Source organism: Mytilus trossulus, unplaced genomic scaffold (genome assembly GCF_036588685.1).
Source record: "Mytilus trossulus isolate FHL-02 unplaced genomic scaffold, PNRI_Mtr1.1.1.hap1 h1tg000247l__unscaffolded, whole genome shotgun sequence".
Taxonomy (NCBI): domain Eukaryota; kingdom Metazoa; phylum Mollusca; class Bivalvia; order Mytilida; family Mytilidae; genus Mytilus; species Mytilus trossulus.
In genome coordinates, this window is record NW_026963318.1 from 2590519 (window position 1) to 2604175 (window position 13657).

The following is a 13657-nucleotide window of genomic DNA, read 5'->3' on the forward strand; positions in this document are numbered from 1 at the left end:
GACCAAATTGACACAAACATTTAAAACAATTATAGGTCACTGTACGGCCTTCAACAATGAGCAAAACCCATACCGCATATAGTCAGCTATAAAAGGCCCCGATACACATTTTCAAAAAACCTGCATGCAGATGTTGGCAAAAAAAAAAGAAATAAAATATCTACAAAAATACAATTTAATTCAATCCGTGAAGATTTGTACGAACCTAAAATAATGCATCTGCAGTATCATACAAAATAGTTTCATTAATTAAATGTGTTTTACCTACAACTTATCTCAATTTATTTCAGCTCCACAAGATACTGATGAGCTGGTTTCTCCTGATAAAGGTACACAGACTGGGAGTAGCCTCATCAGTGACGAATCTTTAACTCAGCTGAAATATTTAGATAGAAAAATAGATACTAATGTGATTAAGGAAACGTTGTTTGAGGACCTACCGAAAAGTATTTATAGTGATTCACAGTTAAAGAAAGGAAATAGTGAAAAAACTAAAGTTGATCCGTGTAACGAAAGTGAGAAAAGCGATGCAAATAATGAAATTAAGAAAATTAATACAAAGGACGGAAATTCAGATGCTAGTACTAAATTGCAAAAGGAAAATAGTGATTCAAATAAAAGTGGAAATAGTGATAAAACTTCTAAAAATATGGAAATAATTAGTAAGAAAGAAAAAAGCAAAGAGGAAAAAATTAGCAACAAAGAAAAAAGCAAAGAGGAAATAATTAGCAACAAAGAAAAAAGCAAAGAGAAAGTGAAAGTGAAACGACTTAGTATTGAGGAAAAAAATAAAGTAAAAAAATCTGTGGTTAATAAAGATAAAAATGACAAAGTTTCTGAAAGTGCATCGTCTAAAAAAAGGAGTGAAAATATTTCGCAGTTGGATGATATTTCTGATGAAAGTAATGGGTTTCATGAGGATCTTGAGGAGAAAGAACTTGAAGAAAAGTTGCAAATAGCGCAGGCTAAATTGAAAAAGTTAGAAAGTAAAGGCAAGAAAACAAGTAAGAAAGATTCTCATAAAGACAATAGGAAAGAAATACTGAAGGAAAGTACTAAAGAAAAAAACAAGCCTACTGCATTTTCTTCAGGCTCCTTGCTGAACGAAGGAAATTTGGAGTCAGAAAATGTGGGAAAATCGGAAAAAGATTCACATAAACATGATAAGGAGAGAAAGGATAAAAAGACAAAAGAAGTTGTTGAAAAAAGTGAAAAGAAAGTGAAAAAACACAAAGAAAGTGCTAGTGAGAAACAAAAAGTCAAAAAATCTAAAATGCCAAAAGAACAAACTGAGGAAGACGTCATTATTGCCACTCCGCCTCGTCAGGAAGTTGAAATAATTGAAATTCCTGACGATGACGACGAAACCGAATATGTTCAAAATTTAGATAAAAAGATTATAAAGTCCTATTCTGGATCTGACCATCAGAAACCTAGATCAAGACAAACTTTAGATCTCAAAAGTGTTGTAAAGAGGGAAAAATCAGATCGAGAGACAAGTGAAAAAGAAAATCGTAAAAGACGTGAAAGTGATAAAGACCATGAACGTGACAGAAGTAAGGAAAGAAAAAAGAGAAAATATAAATCACGTAGTAGATCCCGTGATCGTAGACATAGATCTAGATCTCACGAAAGATCACGTAGATCTCGTTCAAGGGACAAATATAGAAAAAGTCATAAAAGTAGGTCAAGATCGAGAGAAAAAAGCCGTAGATCCAAAGATCGTTGGTCTAAAGAAAGAGACAGATCAAGGGAAAGGGATCGATCAAGGGATAGAGATCGAGATAGATCAAGAGATAGAGATCGATCTAGAGAAAAGTCTAGAAAGCATAAAAGGAGAGACAGAAGTAGAGATAGAAGTTCAAGTAGAGAGAGGACAAAAATCAAAAGCAGAGAAAAAAGTAGAGATGGCAGTCGAGACAGAGATTATAATAGGTGGCGTGAAATCAGTCCAGAAGTGCCATTAAATATTTCAACTATTGACTCTGGTAGGTTAGATACAGGAAGGCTTATTGATTTGTTTGATGATAAGTGGAAGAAACGTGAAGACTTAAAGCAGGCTAAAAAGAAAAAGAAAAGTCGTGAATCTCCTGTTAAAAATTTACATCAATCACCAGCAAAACGACCTCTTGAGGATAAAGAGGAAGACAAAATAGACGTACTAATGAAAAAAGCAAAACCTCTAATTGAAAAAAGAGAAACGGAGGTTATAGAAGCAAGTCAACCTATCTCAAAAATCATTGACATTTTTACAGAAAAGAATGAGTTTGATATGTTTGCAGATGATAATTCTGATATGGACACGGAAATTCCTGAGCCAGCACAAGAATCTGTGATTGTAATTAATACTGTTGACAGTTTTCATAAACATCGTTCAAATCTTGTTTCATTACCTTCTGTACAAGATGATGACAAAACAAATATTCATGATACAATTATTGAAAAAGAGAAAAAATCTGACAATGACAATTCAAACAATTCTATACCTGTGATAAACAATACAGTTGAAAAAACAATGAATAGTCCTGAATATGATCCAGCATTTCCGACTGATGATATGGAAGAGTCACCATCACCTTTGCAAGATGAAAAAAGTCCACCAGGAACTCCCGTGGAATATACTGATGTTAATAATCAATCAATGCAAGGAAATCCTCAGATCATTATTGGTGAACCACCACCATGTTCAGTGCCGATTGACGAAAACTTCCCAGGACTAAGCTTATCACCTCTTCCTCACCTTCCACCTCAGTTAGGCAAAGGAATTCTTGGGGAAGGAGGACAATTTATTCTTCAGAGAGGTGAGGCACCAATTGTGCAGCCTGATGTTCCAGTTGGAATCAGAATTTTACAAGGATTACGACCTGGAATGTCACCCCAGCGAGCTATGCTGATGAATCCATTAATAATGAACAGACCACCCCATATGCAACCTCGATTTGCTCGTTTGCCTCCTGGACATATGCCTCCTTTTGGGCTCCAAGTAACAACTCAGGATGGTGTGACATTACCAGTACAAGGACATTTTCAACCTAGAATGGCACATTGTTCTCTGCCACCTCAGCCTGGTATGATAAACGGTAATTTTGAAGGCATTCATACAGATACTTCCCAACCTCCTCCTCCATTTCAGCTGCTGCAGGGATCACCTCGTTTATCTGGAGATCCTCGTTTACAGCTGCCACCACATGTGCTTGCTCAGGGTCCTCCACCTGGTCATGCTGGTTCCCCATTGCAGATTCATCCTGGAATGGAACCAAGAGTGTCTGTACCAAGTCCACTTGTATCAATTTCTGGTCCACTTGATGGACCTCATATGACATTATCAGGACCACCAATCTCATTAAGTGGACCACTGCCTCATTTGGCTTTATCCAGTCATCCAATGTCTGTTCCTAATTCTCAGATTGGAATACCTAGTCCGGAGTTAGCATTAGGAAATCCATTGACTAAATTGCCAGCACTGTTAACAAGAATGCAGGTACCTCTGTCTAATCCACAGGATACAATGGCTAGTCCAGTCAGTGATCCAGAACCTGTTTATACTCCGCCAACACCAACCAATGACGACACCCCCTTCATGAACTTAGCAGTAGAAGCGTCAACACTTGCTAAAATATCTCGATCTCAGTCACCACAGTTAACTTCAAGTGCAGCTTTCTCAAGAAATAAACCTTTAATTTCTATAGCAAATCTAAAAACTTCACTTAATAATAAAATTATTAAAAATCTTAATCCATTGTCTTCAACCAGAAGTTCAAAATCACCTATAGATGAATATCCATCGCCTGATGAAAATGAAGGGGATGACATTATTAAAAATAGTGATGAAGATTCGGAGAAAACACAACCAAATGCTTCGGACCAGTTGAATCAACTAACAAAACTTCTCAATGCACAAGCTCAACTTGCACAGTTAGTGAATAAAAACAAGCAGACTTCTGTGAAGTCGTCACACAAAAGTGCTAAAGGTAGATCAAAAGATCATCCATTCAAAGTTCCTCTGCCTCCACGGATTAAAACAAGCAACGGAAAAATTGTGAAAGAGGCAGAATCTACTGATGTGGTCGATATGGACGTTGCTTCTCCTCTGGATGAAAGTAGTATCGAAATTCCTGATTCTCCCGATGACTTCGACAAAGTTGTTTTCGGTTCAAAACAGAAAGAAAATAAAAAACGAAGAGATAGACATGACAAGAAAGAAAAACGTAAAGACAAAAAGGTGAGAGATTCGTCATCGAGTGTGAAATTTATTGATGCTAGAAAAAAACCTGTTATGACAGTTAATGATGAAAATTTAAAAGATGTGATTAGGGAACTTGAATTGGAAGATGAGCCTTCATCAGCTGTGGAGCTGACTAATAAAGCGAAGGTAATTTCCAGCAAAGGGAGGCAACTTCTCAGATAATCTCTTTTCAAGACAAAAATTTTAAGATTTAAATAGTATATGTGCACTAGTTTAAATTTGTTAGGTAAAATTTAGAAAATTGAACCTGAAACTAAATTTGGTGTTTTTTCTGGTCATTTGCTTTCAAATGTTTTCAGTATATAAAAAAAATGCATTTTAATTTAATTTAATATAAAAAAAAATATTGTTTTTATTTTAAAATAGATATCAGTCATAATTTCTATATTTTTTATAATAAAATTGGCAGTACACAAAAAAATGTTTACACCATTAAGTACAAAAAGAACAATTATTATGGTTATTTCAATAACAAATTTTACTCTAAGCACTAGCAATAAATAAAATAACTTCATGACAAAAACACGCTCTAGAATCTGGAAGTTTTAAGTATATTTTTTAAATATTTTAAAATCATTATTATCAAATAGTATGTATCTTAATTGAATCTCAAGTTACTTTGAACATATTTTATTTAAAAAAAATCATGTACATAACATACACATATAAATACAGTGATAACATATTACAGAAGGATTCAGAAACAAGGTTTCCCTTATATTAATATAATCCGTCTCCCTGTAGAAAAAAGATAAAGGGAAATAACTGCAAATAAAAAAGTTGATTTTTTTTTTCGTCAGATCTTTCCTATATATATATATGTACCGGCGGCGGAGTGTGTTTACAGGACTATGTCAAGACTGTCTCACCCAATTATGATCTTTATCATGCACGAAGGAGGCTATAAGCCAAAACGCTTTGAATCTACCAAAAATTGTTGCACTTGTTTAAACAGGAGTACATGTACGCAGCACAGACGGTGAAATTAATAAAAGAACAGCTACATTTACTATAGTCAACAAAATACTTTCAACGCTTCATCAACTAAGGCTGATCTCTCTTATTAAATATCTGTATAATATATATTGTTGCTTCTTTTTTAGTTCCTGAAGAAACTGCATTTACAAGAACGAGTTGTGGATGAAGTCAAACTGGCATTAAAACCATTTTATAGTCACGGAAGAATTGATAAAGATCAGTATAAAGAAATAATGAGAAAAGCTGTTCCCAAGGTAATAATTTAATAGTATTTATTATATACTTATAAATAGTAATACATGTATTTTGTTTGTGTTATTCCATCAAGAGCAATGATGCTTTATCAGCTATCCGTGATGATATAGCATGTATAGATAAGATAGAAAAAGTCTTTAACCTACACAGAAACACCTCAACCTTTGTGACATAATAGATCATTTAAAATGGAGAGACCTCAACACAGAAGAATAGATGTATGCCTGGTCATGTTTTATAAAATCACATATCACATTGCAATCACAAAAACAGACTGACGACTTCGATTCACACTTTCATACCAAATTTCATCCTGAAAAATTCATATAAGGCAACAATCATTTTTTACCATGAGCAATTAAAAAGTTGAACAGCCTTCTTCCGAGTATTGTGATGAGGAACTCTATAGAGTCGTTCAAAGCAACTGTCTTGACACACACCTACAGTCAGTAAATTTATCATGTGTAAAAAGTTAAATCTTGAAAGTAAAAAAATAAAAATATGCACTGCCATTTTGTAAAAATGTTATCAATATTTTTTGTTTGAACTGTGGATTCATTATTATTCGTTGGATACCAATTTTCGTGGATTTCATTGGAACAGGTGAACCACAATATTAAATGTTCAAGGAATACAAAATTTTCTATAGGCTTGTATGCAGATTTCACCAAAACCACGAAATCAAATATCCACAAGCATGTAAGTTTTCCTCAATTCATGAAAATTGGTACCCATGAAAATAAATGAATCCGCAGTAATTACAAATTTGTAAATTTCATAGTATATATATATTACATAGCAATGTGCAGTATGAATTACGTCACGGTTGCAAAGGCTTAATCTATATAACTTCACACCATTTATGTGGGTCACTGTTGAAAACACTTTATCAAACACTGAATCAATCTGTACAATGTCATGTCACATAAACAGCATCTACGCTAGGTATATTATACAAATATAGCCTTTGTATGAGGTCGATACAAGGATATATTGACCTGAAAGAAGTATATTGACTGAGGACGAAGTCCGAGGTCGATATACTTCTTTGGTTCGATATATCCTGTATTGACCTCATACAAAGGCTATATTTGTTATATTATTAATTTCCGACCATATTTGTATCAAAATCGTCATTTAGGTTTGTTGGAACTTTACAGATATTACATTGTCTCTTTGACAATAACAACATATTAGTTGTTATTTCATATACTTTTTTTTACATCTTTTTTATTTGAAGATTTTTTTCATCAAATAATCGATCACATATATCATGTGTTTCAAAAAATTAAACAATATCCTGAAATTTATTACATGACGTCACAAATTATATCGGTTTTTAGATATTCTAAAAATAACCGTGCGATATGCTTTTTGCTATCCGCCGTTTTCTCTCTACCTTCGAAAATATAGTTTAACATGTGACTATCCCTAAACGAATCAAATTTGTTAAAATATACGAATTAATAATATAAATATATACTTAAGTTTCTATGATTGACTTTTTATCCAAAACACACACCATGTTAACTCCTCAACCAATATGATCCCTCAAGCAGAGGTCTTAGGTTGATACAGATGTGATATTGAAAAAGCCATATGATATTCTCCATATATTAAACCCGCACCTCAGAAGTGGTGTCTATTTTATATCCTTGTTGTGTGAACAATGTACCAAATTGCAAAATCAATTATTTTGATTTCTGGAAATGGTGCATACAAACAATGATAAAAAAATCTTAAATGAGAGTTTCTATTTTTGCAAAAATCTATCCTAATGCAATTGTATAACATGTAATGATGATAATATGAAACATTCAATAATATTTTAAATATTTTTAAGATTATTTGTATTCTCTTTTAGGTTTGCCATAGTAAAAGTGGTGATATTAATCCTCAAAAGATAGCGGCTCTCGTAGAAGCCTATGTAAATAAATATGGAAAGAAAAAGAAGCAACCTGACTCATCTTGATAACTATCTTGTTATAGCCATTTGTGTTCTTTATTTAACTATTGCATAAACCATTCTTGTGTTAACCAATTAGTATTTGAATTTCAATTACTGTGGATTTATTTATTTTCGTACATACCAAATTACATTGATATAGGAATATATTGGAATTAGGGGGATATTTGATTGGGTTGCTGTTCTAACGTCTGGATGCTAGGCTATTGAAACTATACTAAGATCAACTTATAGATTCTATATTAACCTTTGTGTAGGAAATCAACAAAAATGTTGAACTTCATATGAAATATTGAATAAACAGTCTATTTCATTAATAATATTGAATAAACAGTCTGATTTCATTAAAAATATTGAATAAATAGTCCGATTTCGTTAAAAATATTGAATAAAGAGTCCGATTTCCTTAAAAATATTGAATAAATAGTCCGATTTCATTAAAAATATTGAATAATCAGTCTAATTTCGTTGAAAATATTTTAAAAAAAATGTTGGGTTTAGAAATCAATAGTTATGATAGTGCTCTATTGAATCCATCTATATTAATCAAGTAACACTATTCTCGATTTATCCAACTTTTATTATAGCATTTTTGGTGTCAGTTTTTGATATTATTTTGGTAAATAGCTCATGAGGAAAACAAATTTCTTTATCACCCTACAAGAAAATTAGATAATACATGCATGGCTTATGCTTTAATTGTGATTTTAAAAATCCTACTGCATTTTTGGTGCAGTTGCTGTCATGACTGCTGTTTATAAGTTTTATAAGAAAAAAAATTGTCTTAAGAAAATTGTTAATTGAAATTCTATTTAAGAAATATCTGGCAAAAATGAATGAGTTTTAATAGGGGCCACTTTCCCAAGAAATTTGTAGTTAACTAGTCAAGGTCTCTCCCTAAGCCAGGAAAATTTGTTTCCTACATGTTCAAGTTATCCTTATAAGTAGCCATGTTTTGTGGTAAAAAAAAAGTGCATGGATTCACTTTATATCTGTACAAATCACTTGCAATCAGGATACTTCAAAATTTGTTTGCAAAATTGGGATCGCTCAATAATTTCTCAAAATCATTGAACATAATTCTATGAATATATGTCTGACTTTCTTAGTTAATACATCTATGATACAAAAAAAACATAAAGAGGAAAAATTGGTTCTTGGATGGTGATGATTTGCATTTTTAGAAATATTTGAAATAGAGTATATATTAAAATTAACCAGACTATTTCTCTTATTTGTGTTTTATGATTATTCACCATCACAGTTTAAATGTAATGTTAATTCTGCTGTTATAAACCAATTTCTTGACATGAAATATTTGTCCTCAGTTGTTATGGATGTAATTATTAAACATTTTGGAGTAGGAGATAAATATAAGAATAGTATTTCAAATATTAAGTATTATAAGCCAAAAACATTATTGTACCCCTCATTTTACTTCATAGTACCCCATATTTTCAGTTATATTGTGACCATGAATGAAATGAATTTAGCTGAATTTAATTATGTTGACAATAATGATTTAAAGTCAATTTTATTTTGTGACTGAAATAGTGTATACGTTTTATGTATGTCTCATATGTCTGAAACCTAGATCAAAGAAAAATGAATTATTAGCCATTTTGCATATTGTATTTACATATCAAATTGAGATATCTGTCTCCAAGTTGTACCAGTCTTATTATAAAGTTATTTTCGAGAATAGTTTTAAAAATTATTTCAAACATGTTTTTTTTAATATAAATGAATTTATTGGGAAGCTTGTATATTTTTTGTTTTGTTAAATATTTTCATAAATATTTTTTGTAATAACTGATAAATATCCAAATTTATAACTACAGATATCTTGTTTTGGCCATTAGGTATTCAATAGGAAATTCTTGCAAATACACTTTCTAATAGTTATCAATTTAACAAAATTAATCACAAGCACTTTGATTATTTATTTCTAATGTACTATGATTTTTATTTTCTTTGTATTAGAAAACTGTGGATTTATTTACTTTTCATGGGTAATTTTCAGTGATCAAGTTTTTATGCCCCTCCTATGATAGTAGAAGGGCATTATGATTTCTGGTCTGTGCGTCCGTCCGTCTGTCCTGCTTCAGGTTAAAGTTTTTGGTTAAGAGAGTTTTTGATGAAGTTGAAGTCCAATCAACTTGAAACTTAGTACACATGTTCCCTATTATATGATCTTTCTAATTTTAATGACAAATTATAGTTTTTACCCCAATTTCACATTCCACTTGACATAGAAATGATAGTGTGAGTGGGGCATCCGTGTACTGGGGACACATTCTTGTTTTTTTATTATATAAAAGGATATTTAATTTCATAGTTTTGACAAAAGTCTGTTGAACATTTAAATTAAAGATATACCTTTGCCTACAAAATCCGCAAAATTAAGTATCCCTCATATAGTAATGAATCCACAGTAACTCGGACTATTCTCTCTTTTTAGTGCTGATTTTGTGATCATTAAGTATTTATTTTAATCTCAAATTGTTTTGTTTTGTTAATGATTGTGCTAAGAGTTGAAACAGAGGGAAAGTTATAGACAATTTTTAATTCCCTGCCCTGCTTGACGTTAGGGGCATGTAGTGTTATCCATGTTTATCCTGTCTGTCTGTCTGTCCCAAACATCCCCAAAATTGGTTTCCATTCTCTAATTTTAGTTTTAGTTATGAACCTTATACACACTGCTTATTATCACAAAACAGTCATAACTGCATTAATTCTGCATCTGTATGAGGAAGTTGACTCGTGCATATTTACAAAAAGGGGGGGGGGACGTTACTGTGACACATTCTACATTTATTTTGTGTGAGTAATTCAAGTTTTGAAATACAAGTTCTAAATGAAATTCTATTGAGTATTTTTATTTTTTTTAAATATTTTTTGGGATACTCTCCTTCCTTTAATGCTATGGAAACACTTGTATGCATCATTTGTTTGGATTGTATGCAAAAACAGGAGAAAAGTTTTCCTTAAACTCTAGAAGTACAAACTAATTTCATCAGTGAATATACATGTCTATTAAATAAATCTTGACCAATTATTCACAATATTAGAAGGGTTTGAATGTGTTTTGTTTAATGTCTGGTAATTTGAGGATTTAAGGATTCTTCTGATTATTAGTATTCAAGTTTCTACATTTGATACCCCTTAACCTTTGTTTTCCTATTAGATACAATTTATATACATGTAATAACCAGTTTTAAAGCTGATGCATTCAGATTTGCACATGAGTCAATCAATTAATGTCAGAATTCAAAATATATTTATTTTGATGTTTTCTATGATGTTGAACATTTTTTTTTGTTCTGTTTTAATTTTAAAGATTAAAGGGAGAATTACTTGTTAAAGTTAAAAGCAATACTAGATTGAAATGATTTAGAAATACTTCTGTTGCATTCACTGAACATTTTATTCTATTTTTTATTAGATAAGTAATTTTAATACAATCTTCCATATAAATGTAAAATAAGAAATCTTGTAAATTTGAAAAAAAAACTGTTCCATATTTTCTGTTAAAAGAACACATATGTATACAGCAATATTTTTGGGGTATGGGTTTATTTTTAACTATAATATACATTGACTTTTGTTATCTTAAATTTTTTAATACTAAAACTTTTTTAGTTTTCCTATTTTGGATGATATACAAGAAGATGGTATCGCTGTGAAAAGCTTAGAAATGAGGTTAGAATCTAGACCAATTAAAAGGCAGCTTTCACCATGATATAATGTATAATGGCAATCACTGTTTTATATAAACTAAATAAAATGTGAATTCATACTATATTTGCAATCATGAAGCATTTTTTAAATCCACAGTCATGGACAATTTTTCGTTTGTTTGTTTTGATACTAGCTTAAATAGAATTGTAAAATCTAGATAACAATACTGTAACTGTTGTACATTTACATATGTAAATTTTTAAGGTCATATCAGTGTGACCTCAAGGTTGTCACGGTCTTGTGTACATACCAGTTGTGTATTTTGTGGAATGTTATTTTGTATAAATGTACAGGTTGATACCAGTATGTACAATGCATTTTGTAAATAAACCAAGGAGGTTATTTACTCCTAAAATTGTAATATCTTGTTTGCTTTTCAATATCATCCATCCCAAAAACTTGAATAGTTATCAAAGATACCACTATTATTATTTAGTCACTACATAAGACTCATGAGTGATGCTCATATCAAAATATTTATAAAGCCAAACAAGTACAAAGTTGAAGAGCATTGAGGTCCAAAATTGTAAAAAGTTGTGCCAAATATGGCTTTGGTATTCTATGACTTGGATAAGAAAATCCTTAGAAAATTGGTACTGTGGATTAATATTGATTCATTGGATACCAATTTTTGTCAGTTTCATGGGAACAGGTGAACTTTGAATTCAAATGTTCAACGATTGGAAAAAAACACCAATAAAATATCAAACATAAATGCAAGTATTCCTCAACTCAAGAAAATTGATACCCACAAAAATATAGGAATCCACAGTATCAAGAGTTGAATGTCAAATTCGTCTGACTAACCTCTGTTAAAACTTCCACAAGCAAACGTTGACTTGATTAACAAAAGTAGGTTGCTTTTATCATATTGCACAGCTTGTTAAAATTCTTTAGAAATGTTTAAGTGTCTGTTTCCCTCTATTCTTGGCAGATTTATATATAGAGAAAAGGTATGATTCATATAAGGTCACTGCAGCATCTGTTTAAAAAATACTGATAACATCACTATTGATTAAGGCTGGTCCACAATCAAACACCTTGGCATAGTGAGGGACTTGAAAAAAATTAAATTTAAAGATTTGTGTTTTTTTTTTTTTAGTTGTAATTCTCTGTAAAAAAAACCACTTATTTGTTGTATGGAAATGATTTACTATATACATGAAAATCTGTCAGTTTTATTTGACCTTGACCTAAAATTCATGGTATATTGCTCAATGTTTATTTTTGGTGTTTTTGTCTTTTTCCTGGACTATAAGCAAAAGGTCAACTATATTTGTGTATGGAATGATTGTAAGGTGTATATGTCTGCATGTTAGGTATCATCTGACCGTGACATAATTTTCATGGTTCATTAGTCATGTCATGTTTTCCTGGTGAATTTTTTTTTAAAATACTTTAAGCAATAGGTCAACTATGTGGTGTATAGAAAGATTTTAAGGTTTACATGTCTGTCTGGCAGGGTCATTGGCGATTATAAAGTATTCATGATTTGGTCTATTTCTTGTATACTGTTAGCAATAAGTCAACTATATTCAACGTATGGAATGATTGTAAGGTTTTACATGCATTTCTAGCTAGATTTGTCTGACCTTGACCTCACTTTCTTGGATCTTTTTAAGTTATTTAGTTTATTTCACTAATCACTTGTCATAGAGAATAATAGATTGTAAGGCATATTATGTTATTTATTTTTGAAAAGGGATGGATTCAAATTCAAACATTGACCGGAACGACTTAAGCAGGATTAACTATGGGCTGGAACGACATGAAATGATATAATTGAAAGTCTTTGTAAAATCACAAACAAGACTACGCATGTGTGACCAATGTGACCAATGAGACTTTTAAAGGATTGTTTTGTTCTTTTGGTTGCTTTTTATTAGAGATTTACGGAAAGTCTCGAATCCGACTGTTGACCCCAACTCTGAGAGGTAAAATGAAGGGGATTATCTCAAAATAAAAAAAATACTAAATAATTATTTCTTTGAGAACAATTTAACAAGATTTGACACAAAGATTGAATTATTCAAATAAGTTGTGTCTTATGTTAACAAGTCTCCACAATCAGTCTGGGTTTTTTTCTTGGGTGCCTCCACAAAGTACCCATCACTTTATAATTTTTAAGGTTACCAATGGCATGTTCAACAAGAATTCTATTTCTGCAATGAATGTGTTAAATTTCTACTCTTGCGTTTCTGGTGATCTGGTTTTCTAGTAATTTGTTGTCGCAGAAATGGCGTAATGAAGGGATGCCTATTAGGACAGTTTTTATCTCCGAACAACACACATTCTTCTGGAAAATTTAGCGGTGCATGGGCTTAAATTTGTTAGCCTAAAAATTCGTTTTCAACATAGCAAAAGCTTTCACTACAAAAAATGCTGATATCATCCGGGAAACCGTGGATGCATACCCTGTTAGATTCAGCGGAAGAGTTAGAAGAAGCCCGAGTTGAAGCAAAACTAGAAGC

The 13657-nt window shown here is 31.5% G+C and overlaps 1 protein-coding gene across 2 annotated transcripts in view; it reads left to right on the forward strand.

The window, feature by feature from the left end:
• LOC134701575 (remodeling and spacing factor 1-like) overlaps positions 1 to 9908 on the forward strand; it is a 35283-nt gene extending 25375 nt beyond the window's left edge. For both annotated transcript variants that reach the window (XM_063562706.1, XM_063562707.1), the window contains 3 exons: positions 291 to 4372; positions 5350 to 5478; positions 7344 to 9908. In XM_063562706.1, coding sequence (XP_063418776.1) covers positions 291 to 4372; positions 5350 to 5478; positions 7344 to 7451 — 4319 coding nt within the window. In that variant the 3' untranslated portion in view covers positions 7452 to 9908. The remainder of the gene's footprint in view (positions 1 to 290; positions 4373 to 5349; positions 5479 to 7343) is intronic.
• Positions 9909 to 13657: the final 3749 nt, after the last annotated feature.